The sequence below is a fragment of the Myxocyprinus asiaticus genome, chromosome 43 (genome assembly GCF_019703515.2).
Source record: "Myxocyprinus asiaticus isolate MX2 ecotype Aquarium Trade chromosome 43, UBuf_Myxa_2, whole genome shotgun sequence".
Taxonomy (NCBI): Eukaryota; Metazoa; Chordata; class Actinopteri; order Cypriniformes; family Catostomidae; genus Myxocyprinus; species Myxocyprinus asiaticus.
Window position 1 is genome coordinate 34,798,872 of NC_059386.1, and position 17,433 is coordinate 34,816,304.

The 17,433-nt window shown below is 36.8% G+C and overlaps 1 protein-coding gene across 1 annotated transcript in view; it reads right to left on the reverse strand.

Annotated features, from left to right (window-relative positions):
- The window catches only part of rasgrf2a (Ras protein-specific guanine nucleotide-releasing factor 2a), a 43,366-nt gene extending 26,043 nt beyond the window's left edge, over window positions 1-17,323 (reverse strand). Inside the window, exons 1-9 of the mRNA XM_051686348.1 lie at window positions 16,870-17,323; window positions 8,156-8,262; window positions 5,210-5,357; window positions 5,043-5,132; window positions 3,648-3,901; window positions 1,851-1,930; window positions 1,498-1,691; window positions 1,170-1,279; window positions 564-682 (exon numbers count right to left, since the gene is read on the reverse strand). Coding sequence (XP_051542308.1) covers window positions 564-682; window positions 1,170-1,279; window positions 1,498-1,691; window positions 1,851-1,930; window positions 3,648-3,901; window positions 5,043-5,132; window positions 5,210-5,357; window positions 8,156-8,262; window positions 16,870-17,148 — 1,381 coding nt within the window. The 5' untranslated portion in view covers window positions 17,149-17,323. The remainder of the gene's footprint in view (window positions 1-563; window positions 683-1,169; window positions 1,280-1,497; window positions 1,692-1,850; window positions 1,931-3,647; window positions 3,902-5,042; window positions 5,133-5,209; window positions 5,358-8,155; window positions 8,263-16,869) is intronic.
- Window positions 17,324-17,433: the final 110 nt, after the last annotated feature.

The following is a 17,433-nucleotide window of genomic DNA, read 5'->3' on the forward strand; positions in this document are numbered from 1 at the left end:
GTGGCCGCGCTGCATGTTTGTATATGTTGGTTTTAAGTTTACCATTAAAGTTTATGTTTCCTGTTCAGCCGGTTACCGCCTCCTCCTTGCCCGTCCATATACTGTTACAATTAGTTTAATAAATATAGAAATAATACATATTTTTATGTGCACTGTAACTCTTAAAAATTACTTTCATTGATGTAACCCAAAATAATCAGGTTTATTAAGAACATTGTATATTACATTTGTTTTTTTGTTTTTGTTTTTTTTACTAGAATAAAATCTGTTAATTTAGATGTAGCTAAGAATATGTTTTTACAGTGTAAATATCAGGTTATGTAAATAATTAATAATAAATATTTGAAATAAACAAATAAACCTACAACAGTAAAAAGATCTTATAAACATAAACTTCTGATCCTTAAAAATGACATTCATTGGTTTAACCCAATATAATCAGGTTTATTCAGCAATATTTTATATATATATATATATATGTCACTTGAAAATAATGTGTCCTGCAATTAAAGTAACTGCTGCTTCATTCATGTAACAGTACTGAAATACTGTATGTGTCTCACCCTGTCGTACAAATGTCTGACTGGTGTCCAGTAGAATATCACAGCCCTCCACGATCATTCGCTCAATCGCAAGATTCTTACGAATGTTTTCTGTGTCACTCACTTCATCATGCATCATTCTGAGAATAAATAAACAAACATTAAACATCAGTCTCATCTCAATAAATCATCAAGATACTGTATATGCCATTTCTGTGTATTTTTAGGTGCGGATGCAGATTATTTAAAATGCGAATGGCCAATATTTCACAGTGACTTGCTCTAGACTTGAAGGAAAGTGTGATCATTGTCTTGGTTGCATGCATGTTAATAATAAAACTCAAAAGCCTTGTTTGCATTTAAAAGCATCAGTGTTTCTATAGAGAAAGCACTCTCACACTGAACACTGTGTTTGATATCAGGGTATCAGCTGTTTAGTGGTTGAAATCAAAAACGAGTTTTACATTGTATTGCTTTAATTAGGCTAATTTTAAAAGCTGTTAAACAAATAAGGTGGTTGCAATCTTTTGGTTTTCTTAGAAATCATTTCATATAACAATATCTCCTCTCAGGAACACAGAATAGATAATGCTCAGTCTGGTTTCTCGTTTTGTGGTCTTTACTCACTTGGACAGTTCCTCGAGTTTGGATTTGGCGAATTCCAGACTCTTGCGCTCCACGTGTTCATAAGGCGTGTGGGCCAAAAGTTCATGAAGGGTGATGATGTAACGAGGGATCTGGATGAGATAAAAATAAGACAAATATGATTAAAAAAATATTCTAAAAACTCTAGATATGTCTGGAATGGCATACTACCATACTTAAATTAAGTATTACTGCACATTTGTCGAAATGGTTTGGCTGTGCACTATGCTTTTATGAACAAAGTATGTCTCTAATTTTATTTTTTTTAAATTCACTCTCATTACTGAAAGGTCAGAGGTCATTTGTTCACCTGAAACATGGGGTAGGTGAGGAAGGTTTCCAGCATTCTGCCTTCACATGCAGCGTTCGCTTCATACTGCTTCAGAAGTTTGTCAAAGTCTCGGTTCTGTTTACAGTTCGCCAAAACCTGCAAACTGTACTGATGGTTGCGCACAAACTCCTGGTAAATGTTCAGCATTGGCAGCAAGATGTCGAAGAGATCCGCTGGAAAATGACATTTTGGTTATCAGACATTAATCTTAATCTGAAAATAATTAGTGTACAGTTGACTTATATGTTTGAAGTGATAAAGGCATATCAGCATTTGGTGGAAGTAAAATTACACATTTTATTTGTCTCGGACAGCAGTGGGAAAATGCTTACCTAAAACTAATGTTGGCCAGTTGGCTATCCGCGCCTTCAAGCCTTGATGGAATATCTCATGGAGAAACATTATTGTCTCGCTTGGAAATAAAGACAAATGCAAAAGAATACATTGATGAATGAAGGAATTAAATGAGAGAAATGGACGGTGAGCATCTCAAGTTAACGGTTTCTGTTCATCAAAAGTTCAGAAATGCCTCATAAGCTTCCGGTAGCTGCGGATTAGACCTGCACAACTTTCAGAAGGAATTTTGGATCATTCTTCCTTAAAGAACTGCTTCAGATCAGCCATATTTTTAGGATGTATGGTGTGAACGGCTCTTGAGGTCATTCCACAGCATCTCTATTTGGTTAAGGTCTGGGCTCTGACTGGGCCACACAAAATTGGATTTTCTTTTTTTTAAGATATTCTGTAGTGGATTTATTTTGATGTTTAGGGTCATTGTATCCACCAGCTTCTACTGAGCTTCAGCTGGCACACAGCCACCCTGACATTATCCTGTAGGATATCTTGATTACTTAGGTAGTCATTTTTCCCTCGATGATGGCAAGCAGTCCAGGCCCCAAAGCAGCAAAGCAATCTCAAATCATGACACTCCCTCCACCGTACTTCACTGTTAGGATGATGTTTTATGTTGGTATGTGGTGCCCTTTTTATGCCATATGTAGTGCTGCGTGTTCTTCCCAAACAATTCAACCTTAGTTTCATCAGTCCACAAAACATCTTCCCAATAGCATTGTGGAGTGTCGAGGTGGTCTCTGGCAAACTTCAGGTGCGCAGCAATGTTTTTGTTGGAAAGCAGCAGCTTCCTTCGTGGTGTCCTGCCATGGACACCATGTCTCTTTAATGTTTTTCATGTATATATTTATATTTATGCATTTGGCAGATGCTTTTATCCAAAGCGACTTACAGTGCCCTTATTACAGGGACAATCCCCCTGGAGCAACCTGGAGTTAAGTGCCTTGCTCAAGGACACAATGGTGGTGGCTGTGGGGATTGAACCTTTGGCTTACCAGTTCAGTGCTTTAGTCCACTACACCACAGTGTAGTAGACTCATAAACAGAGATGATAACCTTCATGTACCTTTAATGATTCCTTCATGTCTTTATCTGTCACTCTAGTGTTCATTTCGTATGCCGTTTGAGTCATCTTGGCTGGACGGCCACTTCTAGTGAGAGTAGCCACAGTAATAAATCATCTCCATTTATAGATAATTTGTCTAACTGTGGACAGATGAATATCTAAGCTCTTCAAGATAACTTTGTAACCATTTCCAGCTTTATGCAAAGCAACAATTCTTGATCGTAGGTCTTTTAAAATCTCTTTTTTGCAAGACATGGTCCACATCAGCAGATGCTTCTTGTGAATATCAAACTCAAAATGTTAGAGTGCTTTTTATAAGTCAAAGTAGCCCTAACCCACACCTACAATCTCATTTCATTAATTGGATGCCAGGTTCGCCAACTCTTTGTTTGAATGATGTATTCAATGTGTACAAGAACAATACAATAATTTGTGTGTTATTTGTTAAAACAGATTGTGTTTGTTCAATGTTGTAACATAGATGAAGATCAAACCAGATTTTAAGACAAATTTATACATAAATGCACGTAATTGCAAAGGGTTCACATACTTTTTCTTGCCACTGTAGACAGACAGACAGACAGATAAATAGATAGATTTTATATACTTATTGGCGCTGCTGCACTCTTGCCAAGCTTCCATTGTAAGTGTATTAATATAATATACAGTAAATATAAATGTACAGAATTCTTCATCAACACATGAAATATACCTATTAAGGAAGATACTGCTGACATCATCGTGACTGATGGGGGGCTTTTTGGAACTGGCTGCCATTCGGAGTGGCCGCAGGAAGCAGTTGACCAGGATGGACAGTTGGAGGACATACTCAGTCTCAGCCTCCACCATGTTAAAGACGATCTGGTTTCTCTTTCTCATGCTCTCGGCATGAGGCGAGCAGATGTAGTCCTGTACGATAATCTTCCACTTCCTCCTACAGAGCCAACCACGCATGAAGCTCTGCACCTGCAAGAAAACATGTGAGGAGACTCCCATATCGATGCGGTTACACTGGACAAAATCTAATGTGGACACAAAAATACCATTTATTGACAATAAATTTGCTGCAATGAAATGAAGATGTATTTTACATAATATTTACTCAAAATTCAGTCATAAATATTAAAACAGAACTGAAACTAAAAATGTGCATAATCCATTGACAAATAAAGGGGTGTATAGACTAAACGTGTTCTTGTGATTAAAAAAAACTAGAGGGACAAAAACAATGTGGACGGACGACAAAACATGTTTGGTGTGAACGGCCCCTTAAGATTAGAAATTAAGAGGACATTTCCAATTTCAGATTCACCTAATGGTTCAAGTTCCTAAAGGGCTGTTCAAATTGAATGCATTCTTGCAGAAAAATAAAGTGAAACGCAACTCAATGAAAATAACAGAACACAGGTATCACAAGACGCATATTTCAAAGTTTAAGTTCTTTTTAACCTGACAGCCTCCAAAAAATGTAGTGCTCCGACGAAAGGCTAAAAACGCGCACCGGTCAAAGGTGCCCATGTAGCACAACATTTGAAAAAAATGCGGATGGAGGAGAAAAGCGTTAGTTTTGAACGGCCCCTCAGTATTAATAATCATGACGAATTTAACGATACTGGTTCCAATTCTGAATCCACTTAAAGGTTCCAGTTTCTTAAGGGGCCGTTCATACTGAACACGTTCTTGCACTAAAAAAGGCAGATGCAGCACAACGAATATAGCGGCACCTAACAATTCCATTAACTATTTTTTTTTTTCAGTATTTGAATTAAAATGTGTCTTAAATATAAACTTAATAAATACAGTATAATAAACAAAAACAATACTGCTTTTTGGTAACATATTTTAATGTGTTTTCTTAATTAAAGCATCATTTATTACAACAAATCTCTATTCTGAATGCATAACTTTAACTTCATGCAGTCATATGAACAAACTAGTCAGTAATTTCACTGATTTCAGTCTAACATAACACAGCAAAAGTTTTTAATTCATTTCGAACTGTACATGTCAAAAATCACTGACTTGCATTTCAATCATACAGTTCAGCCAGAATGATATATATCAGCCATGAAAACTGGGTTTTTATATTAATAAAGGTGGCACATACCATCTTGATTTTCTTGATGTCTGAGTCTTCTTCCTCTTGATTGGACTGATAGGGTAACATTCGCTCTTTTGTTTTGTTCAGCACAACAATCTATCAGAACATAACATAGTTAATTTATATAGTGCATTGGAGGAAAAGTCACGAGATGCACATGAAGATGATCTGACCTCTGCTTTGAGTCTCTCAATCTCTGTGTCCTGGTCTTCCAGTTGCATCCGCAGCTGATTCGCCGCCACCTTCTCCGTCTCCATGATCTGCACCAGGTGAATGTACTTCTGCATGAGAACTTCACGCTCGATGATGAGATCTGAATAACTGCCAATGACAGCAGAAGAAAATAACAAAACCGATACATTTACAAAGAGAAGGATATAGGTAAAAATGATAGAACAACTGGATACAAGATAGATTTGGCCTGCTCCTCACAGAAGACTTAGTATATAGTGCATATGGACTACTTTTATGATATTTCTATGGTGCTTTTTGTCATTTTTGGACCCTGACAGCCCCAGTTTCTATTTATTGTCATTGTATTGAAAAGAGCACTTTGAACATTCAGCTAAATTTCTCCTTTTGTGTTTTACGGTAGTCATATGGGTTTGGATTGACATAAGTGTGAGTAAATAATGACAGAATAAAATGTTTGGGTGAACTATCCCTTTTAGTGTAAGATACTGACAGTTAAATTGATCTTGCTTTTACCAGGCTCCTGTTCTTTACATCAAATCCATGATAAATACTGTCCATGCTGGCATAACGGAGCTTTCAGTTAAAGCCGGATTAGTTAAGCCATCACCAAGGTCCTGATCTCTGAACCACACTCAAATCTGTGACATAATATTCAAACACTGTGCAAGCGTGTGACCCGAGTATGAACTTCTTAAGTGCTGGAAATTACTGAGAGTAGATATACAGTGGGATTTGTGCGAAATTCCAAACTGCTAGAATTCTCACTCTGCCCTTTGACTCAAAGTTGTTATCAAGCCTCATCAAACGAGTAATCAAGTAAGTTGCTGGATGGAGGGCATGCTTTAAAAGATGGCACAAACCATTTCTATATTGTTTCTAATCCCTGACTCTAAGTATGAATAATAGTAAAAGTGACGCCTTCCTCAGCAAACACCACTAAGTAGAAACAAAGGAGTCAATTGTTGACATGCAGTAATGCTCTTGGAAGAATCTGATGAGAATTGTTTGAGTTCACATTGACTTCTCTCACTTTTAAATGCAGACTTTGCTTTCTTTGCAAATCTGAGCAGAGTTTGAGACATTGTTGAAATCTCTTCTGAAACTCTAGAGGAGACACATGTGAGAATACTGGGGTCTTTTGTCCGGGAGAAACATCTGAGAAGCGGGAGACTTAAGGGTTAAGTGTGTAATGTATGCACCACTAGTGTCACCCAAAAGAATTGGAAAAATAATGACAGGCTGGTTGGAATCCTCAAACAAACAAACAAACAAGCAAACTAATTAACAAACTAACAAATAAACTAAACAAGCTAACTAAACGAATGAATGAACAACTAACTAACTAACTAACTAGCAAATTCAACTCACTAAACTAGCTAACTTACAAAAGTAACTAATAAACTAACTATGAAGTAATTAACAAACTTACAAATATACTTAACTAAAGCTGAACAAACTAGCTAACTAATTAACAAACTAACTAAACTGGCTAACCTACAAAGTAGCAAAGTAACTAATAAACTAACTATACACTAAATAAACTAACAAATAAATTAAACTAAACAAGCTGAACGAACTAACAAACTAACTAACTAACTAACTAACTAACTAACTAACCTATCAAGTAACAAATGAACTAATAAACTAACTATAAAGTAATTAACAAACTAACAAATAAACTAAAGTTAAACAAACAAATGAACAAACAAACAAACGAACGAATGAACAAACAATCTAGCTAACTAATTAACAAACTAACTAAACTGGCTAACCTACAAAGTAGCAAAATAACTAATAAACTAACTATACACTAAATAAACTAACAAATAAATTAAAATAAACAAGCTGAACGAACTAACTAACTAACTAACTAACCTACAAAGTAACAAATTAACTAATAAACTAACTATAAAGTAATTAACAAACTAACAAATAAACTAAAGTTAAACGAACAAATGAATGAACAAACAAACAAACGAATGAACAAACAAACTAACTAGCAAATTAACAAACTCACTGAACTAGCTTACCTACAAAGTAACTAATAAACTAACTATAAAGTAATTAACAAACTAACAAATAAACTAAAGTTAAACAAACAAATGAATGAACAAACAAACGAACGAATGAACAAACTAACTAGCAAATTAACAAACTCACTAAACTAGCTTACCTGCAAAGTAACAAAGTAACTAATAAACTAACTATAAACAAATTAACAAACTAACAAATATACTAAAAAAGCGAACCAACCAACAGAAACAAACAAACAACCAAATTAACAAACTTCTTTAAACTTTCAAATTAACAAACAAACTAATTAACAAACTAACTAAAAAATAAACTAATTAAACAAACTAACCAACCAACTAACTAACTAACCTAATAACAAACTCACTGACAAACTAACAAACAAATTAACTAACTAAACAAACTAATTAAGAAATTAAACAAACCAACTAACTCACTGACAAACAAACTAAAACTAACAAATAATCAAACTAAACAAAATAATTAACAAACAAACTAATTAACAAACTAACTAACAAATAAACAAATTAAACAAACTAACCAACTAACTAACTAACTAACTAACTGACTAACTAATAACAAACTAACTGACAAACTAACAAACAAATTAACTAACTAAACAAACTAATAAACCAAACAAACCAACTAACTCACTGACAAACTAACAAACTATAACTAACAAATAAACAAACTAAACAAAATAATTAACTTACTAAAACAAATTAACAAACTAACAAAACGAATTAACAAACTAAGAAACCAACTAACAAACAAACAAAACAAAACTAACTTACAAAACAAACTAACTAAAACACAAATCTTCTGAAATTCTTGATCTGTCCACACATTGTAAAACACTGAAGTTAACAGACTGTTGTGGTTTATTGCTGTACCTGGCCTGCTGAAGTGCCTCCACCCACTCGCTGCAGTCGGCATCCTCCTCCGTCCGCAGTTCCAGAGGCTTCTGTCCATCATGGCCGAAAATCACCTGAAAATAATGCTAAACAAGACAAGAAATTATACATTAGAGAGTGTAGGCCATCAATGAAAATTAAGTATCACATTTGGCCGATGGTGGGGCAGAATTAAAACAGTTCTGACCTAAATACAGACGCTTCCTGCGGTCACTGGCATAAACCAGCATGCACTTATAAAAATTAAGTGACAGTGGATGTGTTACAGAGTTATTTTGCCCTAAAATCACACAGAAAGATATGACTGTCTATATTATGTCTGGTAGGGGGGAAAATAAATCAATTTTGGATTAAAGAAAATTGGTGCAAAGCTCAATGTAAAGAGACCAAGAGACTCAGTACAATTTGTTACTATTAAAGGAAGTAAAACAAATATTACCATGGTGTATAAACACTTATACTAATATTATATATATGTATATATATATATATATATAATAAAAGTAATGAAAATTTCATTTTGGTGAGATTCACCACTAAATTAGCGCTGGTGCATGGAAATTAAGAGTGTTTTTAAAAGGATGTAGGCTTAAGGGCTCGTCTGTGTATTCCTGATGCATGGCTGGTGTGTGTGTGTGATTATGTAACCACAGAGCTTCTCCTCTCTGTGTTTAATGCACTGTCCTCAGCCATGGGCCCTATTTAAACTGAGAGATAACAATAGACATGAACATCCCACAAATATTTCTAAATCTGTTTCATTTTCACCGACCCACAAAACTATAATCAAAACTACCACATCCATCGATTCTGTCAGTGTTGCCATGTGCAGTTTTTATAAGCGACTTTGGGCTTGTTTTTTTTGCGTATTAGTTGCATATACAGTATATATAAGGCAGTCATGGGTTGTGTTTTTGTACAGTATATGTGAAATACCTTTTTGTTTTTTAGAAAAGGCTATAACAACTGAAAAGTCTATATTTTGCAGCAAATTGCAATTTAGCTTTGCTTTATGTTTTATGTAATCTTTAATTTTGTTTTGAGGAAAATAATAAGGGTTGCAAATTTTATTTATTTTGGTGAGGCAAGTCATTTACTTGTGATTGTATTTGACTTGTTTTCCTTGCAAGATCTGGCAACGCTGTTTTCCGTGCTAATTTACAATAACAATGCATAAGATTCAACACTTTTATCTGCTTTCTTTGCATAATCTTTCACGTAGCCCTGTGTGCATGTGTTTTCATGGTTCACGCACACAAATGCACCCAGATCGTCCTTCTGAAGTCATGCATTGTAGACTTTTATTCATACGACCCCGTCTAAGAGAAACACACTGCCACTGGCGCTACTATTCTTAGACGGACAATCCACTATTGTGCAACAGAAGGGCACTCACAAATGTGTGCAACCTGTTTACGGTCAGCAAAGCTCACGAACTGAGAGCTTTTTCTCCAGATGGGCTACATCTGCAAGAACCCACGAACTAACAGGAGAGAATATTGTAAAGTCAACATGAAACGGCTTTCACAACCCATTTCACTTTCATAATATGATGCATTTCTAAATTGTGCATGATATAACAAGGGAAAAAAGGTAGGGTGGGATTTGTTTTTATCCATTGAGAGTTGACTGGATTATGAAAAGTGGGCGTTCCATATCAGAATGGAGTCAGGTGGTTAAACGGGAGGGGTTGAAAACATTTGAGGGATTCGTGACAATAAAATACATTTCAGATGTGAAGCACAGTGGCATTTCCAGGATTTCAATCATAGGGGGGCTCAGCCCCCAATGACATTATAATATTTGCACATTTTATGTATTCCACTCTTGCTGTATGGTGTTTTGTTTTTTTTAAACTGTGTTTACATCATTCATTCAATTTTCCCCTTTTTCACCCAATTTGGAATGCCCAATTCCCAATGCGCTTTTAAGTCCTCTTGGTTGTGTAGTGATTCGCCTCAATCCGGGTGGCAGAGGACAAATCCCAGCTGCCTCTGTGTCTGACACCATCAACCCATGCATCTTATCACGTGGCGTGTTGAGCGTGTTGCCACGGATACATAGCGCGTGTAGAGGCTTCACACCATCCACCGCGGCATCCACGCTCAACTCACCATGCGCCCCACCGAGAACGAACCACATTATGGTGACCACGATGAGGTTACCCCATGTGACTCTACCCTCCCAAGCAACCGGGCCAATTTGGTTGCTTAGGAGACCTGGCTGGAGTCACCCAGCATGCCCTGGGATTCAAACTAGCGAACTCCAGGGGTGGTAGCCAGCGTCTTTTACCATTGAGCTACCCAGGCCCCCTCTAGTTTTACTTTATTAAAATTGGCATGTCTACAAATCTACTTAGAGACTTCAGCAGTGTTTAAGCATCACAGGGCCGTTTCTAAGCTTAGGCGAACTAGGCGGTCATCTAGGGTGCCACCTGCTGGGAGGGTGCCAAAGAGGAGGCCTCTGCCAACCCCCCCCCCATAGGGATCTTACCTAGGGTGCCAGAATGGTCTGAAACGGTACTGAAGCATCATCGTGTCTTCCCCACAAATGACAAAGCAAATCTATCATTTTGTGAACTGCTGTGCATGCCTACCAAGCTATAAAAAGGCCTACAATATTAGCCTAAAAAATTATATGTTTCAATTACATCCTGATGTCATTATAATATCATCATCAGTCACTTTTACTCATAATTTATCCAGCCCCTTTCTCTGCATGTTAAACAATATTACAGAACTAAATGAATGACATTCCTCCTCTTCTTCAGTCGGTCAACAGACACTGATCCTCACTTGGTCATGAATCATCTCATTGAAACTCAAATGACTGATTAATTCAGTGAAGGGGTGTATAGTGTGTCAAACCAATGATATGCTCTATCACAGCCCACACTCGAATGCTATTGGCTCGTGCCATAGTCAGTCTTTACAAGTGGGAAAAGCCACCAAAGCACTAAACTAGTGCAGTGCTGCCGCTGTTTAAAGAGATCACAACGGGCAATCACACATTTGTGTGCTGATTACAAAGTCATTGATTTTTAGGGGGGCTGAGATGAAATGAAGTGGGGCTGAAGCCCTCCTTATTAGGGTCTAGCAATACCTATTGTGAAGTTATTACTATTTGATGAAAATTAAAAAAAAAAAATTTATATATAAAAAGATATATGCATTAATAAAGTGCATAGCGTCAATTTTGAATTCATGTTGACGTTGAACTCTAGGCCCTTGTTGAAAGCTGATTCAGTAGCAGGCTGCTGGTATACCTTGCGTAACATTTTAAAGCAAGTACTTTAAGCATAATACAGTGACACTTCAACATGACATCAAACCTGATTTCCATAGTTACACAAGTCATCAGCGCGATGGCGGCTCTGTCGAGCATATTTAATTTGCATCTCAATCTTTATCAGGTACATTCAAAGAGGCAGATTAAAGAATAAATATCGTCATTCAGATAATGAGCACTGATAATGCATTTTCAAAAGCATATCAAACGTTCTGAAACTATAAAGTACAATCACATTTTAAAAACATTACAATAATTAATTGTAATTTTATTCTCAACTAAAAGCAGCCATTTCATACAGAAAATATTTTTGGTACCAATAAATGAGTGTTTTATAAAAATGCAGGTTACTTTGCACATCATAAAAACCAGCTTATTTAAGTTAGCCCAGAAATCAAAGCACAACCAGGCTTTTACTTTAAAACGCTGTAGGAGCACATTGAATCTCTCTGATGCTTTGCGCAGTTTGAATTGCCCAATACATCATACGGCCGAGAAAGAGACACTGTAATGATGCAAAGAGGCGTCTGAGCTGCATCAAATGCAACTACAATATATGCCAATATTTTTAACAGTAATTCTAAACTGAGAGATGGCTCTGGCTGGTGAACTATTAAAAAACATGAACACTGAAAAGAATAAATGCAAGTAGAATAAAAAATAAAAACTATTTGCACTATTTGCAAGCAGCATAAAGGAAATTGTGGAGGAAAAAAAAAAGAAGTTGTCCTGGTCATATTTAACCCCAAGTCAAAACATGGAAAATATAAATAATGAAGCCTACATTGAGGACCATTAAGATTTTTTTCATTGTGACATTATTTTCAGGACACTTTAGCATGTTTTAACCCCCAATTATTATTACAGTAACACGTCCAGACGTTTTATTTTTCCCATTGCTTTCAATGGGAATTCTTAGTAATGTAACAAACTCATGTTTTTACTGTATTAGAGTAAAAAAAAGATGCTGTTTTATTATTTTCTTCTTTAATCTGCAAAAATTAAAGGCAGTATCATTATGTTTAAATACTACACAATGTTTATGTTGCGGTGATGAGAATTGAGGGTAAAATGTGTGTAACTTTCAAGAAAATAACGTGTGGCCCTAAAAGCAGGCTTAATTTTCTACACTGATGAGCCAAAACTTTATGACCACTCACAGGTGAAGCGAATGACGTTGATCATCTCCTATCAAGGCCACATGTCAACGTCTGGTTAGATTAGATTAGATGGTAAGTGAACAATCAGTTCTTGTAGTCAACGTGTCAAATGCAGGAGAAATGGGCAGGAGTAAAGACCTGAGCGACTTTGACAAGGACCAAATTGTTATGGCCAGATGACTGGGTCAGAGCATCTCTGAAACGACAAGGCTTGTGGGGTGCTCCTGGTCAGCAGTGGTGAGTACCTACTGACAGTGGTCAGAGGAGGGACAAACCACAAACCGGTGACAGGGTGTTGGGCGACCAAGGCTCATCGATGCGCGAGGGCAACAAAGGCTGTCCCGTCTGGTCCGAACCGACAGAAGGTCTACTGTGGCACAAGTCACAGAAAATTTTAATGATGGTTACAGGAGGAATGTGTCACCACACATAGTGCATCGCACCCTGCTGCGTATGGGACTGTATAGCCGCAGACCGGTCAGAGTGCCCATGATATCCCCTGTCCACCATCGAAAGTGCCTACAATGGGCACGCGAGCGTCGTAACTGGACCTTGGAGTAGTGGAAGGAGGTCACCTGGTCCCGATGAGTCCCGTTTTCTTTTACATCACATGGACGGCCGCGTACGTGTGCGTTGTTAACCTGGTGAAGTGGCTGCACCAGGATGCACTGTGGGAAGATGACAAGCCGGTAGAGGGAGTGTGATGATATGGGCAATGTTCTGCTGGGAAACTCTGTGTCCGGCCATTCATGTGGACGTCAATTTGACACGTGCCACCTACCTAAACATGGTTGCAGACCAGGTACACCCCTTCATGGCAATGGTATTCCCTGATGGCAGTGGCCTCTTTCAGCAGGATAATGCGTCCTGCCACACTGCACTCATTATTCGGGAATGGTTTGAGGAACATGATGAAGAGTTCAAGGTGTTGCCCTGACCTCAAAATTCCCCAGATCTCAATCCGATTGAGCATCTGTGGGATGTGCTGGACCAACAAGTCCGTTCCACAGCGGCTACACCTCGTAACTTGCAGGACTTGAAGGATCTGCTGCTAATGTCTTGGTGCCAGATACCACAGGACACCTTCAGGGGTCTTGTAGAGTCCATGCCTCTGTGTGTCGGCACTGTTTTGGTCGCATGCGGAGGACCAACAGCATATTAGGCAGGTGGTCATAATGTTTTGGCTCATCAGTGTATATGCAATATATACTGTAATTTCTTATTTGTTTCTTTTGATTTTGAAGTAAATAGGACCAGGACATTTTCTCGACACAGATTTCATGAGAATCACCCCATTACTAAGAAGGCACATTATATTGGTGGCCACATCAGTATCGGCCAATAAGTGTGACATATTAATGGTATTTAATAATACTGCATAATTCGAAGAATCTCATGAAACCTGTCGAGAACACGTCTGGATCATATTTCATCTCAAAAGAAAGAAATAATAAATTATATTTTTCTCTAAAAGAAAATGACCATTTAAGGACCATTAAGATTTTAAGACAATAATTGAATTACAATAAAGCACATTTTCCCTAAAATTCTCATATATTTCAGTAATAAGAGTAAAAAAAAAACAAACAAACTCAAAACTCAAAAACCTTTTTACACATTACAGAAAAAAAGAATTTGTGGTTTAAATGTGCTTCATTGTCATAAGACTAATGTCACATTTGGAAAGTCTAAATGGCCCTAAATAAAGGCTTTATTTCCTTTGTTTTAAACATAATTATGGACTTAGACAGTTACCATGTTACACATCAGACACACATTACACTTTACTGACAGATTCTCAATCATATAATGTGTGAATGTTCTGTAACATGCATTAGTAACTGAGTTTACACACTTCAGCCTGCAGCGGTGCACACATGAGCGTGTCTGTACACAACGTGTTTTTGAGTGACAGCATGTGGTTGCTCGAAGCCAATGCCTGATAATCTCAGAGATGTGTGTGTGTGTGTGTGTGTGTGTGTGTGAAGGGGGAGGGGAGAAAAGTGCAGCCACATCTGCTATAACATACAGAGGAGATTGTTTTTGTGTGTGTGTAGACAAGCCAAACTGTTACAAACATGTTTAAGGCACAAGAATATATAAAACCATCTAATGGAGAATGTAACAAAACCTGTCTATAACATGTCTGGGTCATATTTTACCCCAAAATCAAAAGAAAAAAACAAATATATTTGTATATATATATATTTTTAATTTCACTCATCCCTCGTAAAAAAAAATAAAAAAATAAAAACGCAGCAGCACAAATCTGTATTCCAGTGAGTCACATACAATGGAAGTCAATGGGGCCAATCTGTAAACATGAAAATACTCCACAAGATGCAAACAATATGTGTGTTAATTTGATTTTTAGTGTGATATTAAAAATCACTAACTAACCACATCTGTGTAAAGTTAAATCCAATATTACAGCTTCATTTTCATGATGATGTAACGCTGGTAAATCCCTTATTTTATTGCACTAAAATCATATTTACATGTATAATGTTTACGTTTTTGTGGCAATACGTTTAAAACAGAGTGTATTTTAATGCTTATGAATCGGCCCCATTCACTTCCATTGTAAGTGCCTTCCTATAACTGTGATGTTTACTTATTCAAAAATAAACATGGGAAATTATTAGTTGTGGTAATTAATATTATGCTTAAATTGCTGTCGATTGAGGAAATGTTTTACGTCATGACATTATTTTTATGACAATTTTATAAAATTCTTATTACTGAATGCATCTAGATGTTTTACTAGGAGTTAGAGTTTACTAAGAGTTTCTCATTACTATAAAACAATAATATTTACTGTATGAAATAATACAGTAAAAGATAACTGTAATACAGTATTTTTGCATTAAAGTAATAAGGATTTTAGGGGAAATGTGCTTCATTATCAGAATAATAATGCACAAAATCTTTAGCATCCTAAAATTAGGCTTCATATGTTTTTAACTTATTTCTTTCTTTTGTTTTTTTGTTTTATTGGGGGTGAAATATGACCAGGACATGTACTTGGTTTCATGAGATTCACCTTTAAACTGATGGGAACTACAGACCGATTCTGCTCATCAGTGCAGTCATGAAACTCAGACTTAGGCGCAACAGACAACAGGCCTTAATCTGGACAAAACGTGTTGGAGTGCTGGTGTACTGACAAGGGGCTTTCATGTCTCGTGTGGTCCAAACAAACGACCGGGGATCAGAATATATATCTGCTTCATACGCAGAAGATCAGAGCATATAATCTGCAAGATGCTTCTTACACGAGCCGTAACTGCAGGGCATGTTAGTATATTGCTCCAAATGGCGTGCATGTTTCCCGTTTGTGCTGTTCATTTACTGTAAATACAAATATTTGTAAATAATAGATGTTGACATAATAGCTTGTTGTTTATGTTAGAAACAGTGACTCAAAAAGTACTGCAAGTCACAAGTACTCAAGACTATTTTGAGCTTAAGCTCAATCGACAGCATTTGTGGCATAATACTGATTACCACGATATTTCATTTTGACTCGTCCCTCCTTTTCTTTGAAATAGCACAAATCTGGGTTACAGTGAGACACTTACAATGGAAGTCAATGGGGCTAATTTCATAAACGTTAAGATATTCACTTTTTTAAAAGTATAGCCACAAGACGTAAACAATATGTGTGTTAATATGATTTTAGTGTGATATAATCGCTTAGTAACCATTTCGATGTAGACAGATCCAGTTTTAGAACTGACGACGTAAACCTTAAAATGACGATTTAAACAACTTTACAGCTCAAATAAAACAGAAGAATTAATGTAAGTGCTTTTATAAAATTATAAGCCTTTAAACCCTCCAAAAATTGGCCCCATTCACTTCCACTGTTCATTGTTCACAAATGCAAATGTCCTAAAATATTAATAATGAATAATTTAACATATGTTGCCAATGTTAGATATTTGGTGATACTGCAAAGACAAAGCAGCCTCTGATAATTTGATTACTTTTAAAAGGGGTTTTACTTTATGCAGGACACTTATTTTAAAAGCTATCTTATCCTAGTACAATATATAAGATTTTCTGGCTGGTTAGAAAATAATTACATCAACATGTACTGTGTTAAAAGTGACACATAAACACAAACACGTGGTACAGAAAACAACTAACCCCTTCACATTTACAAACTGGCACAGTCTTTGATCCTAACATTAATGAGCAACTCATTAGTATGCATAGATGTAACTCTGGTCAGATTCATACCTGCTGTTTATCTGAACTCTCTTTCCCGATGGTGGAGACTTTTGGAGCTTGAATCCTCTCGCAGGTGCATCCCTCCAGTAGATAAATCCCCGATGGTCTGGTACTCTGTTCGTTCTCAAAGTAAAACAGCACATTCTGGTAAAGCGCGAAGTATTTCTCGTTCCAGCGGCTGTTTTCTGCGGCTTTTTTACTCAAGAATCCGCGCTTGACGCCTTCTTTACGCGCAACCATGGACAGATAGAGCGCGTGTCCTTCATTATAGCGCACGCTCTTCTGCATCTTACAGTCCTGATTCTCACAATGAACACATCATCATCTTCATCATCATCCTCACACACTGATGACACCTCCAGCAGCCAGAGATGGTCTAAAGTTCAATCCAAACCGCTGATGCTGCGCGTAAAGGAGATTCCAGACGCGCATGACGCGTAATTACGCACAGAGATGAAAGAGCGCACGACAAAAAAGCCTCCCTAACAAACAAAAATACAGTTCAAAAAGTAAAAGAGACAGAAAATGTCGATGATAAAATATATATATATATATATATATGCTCTAAACTGC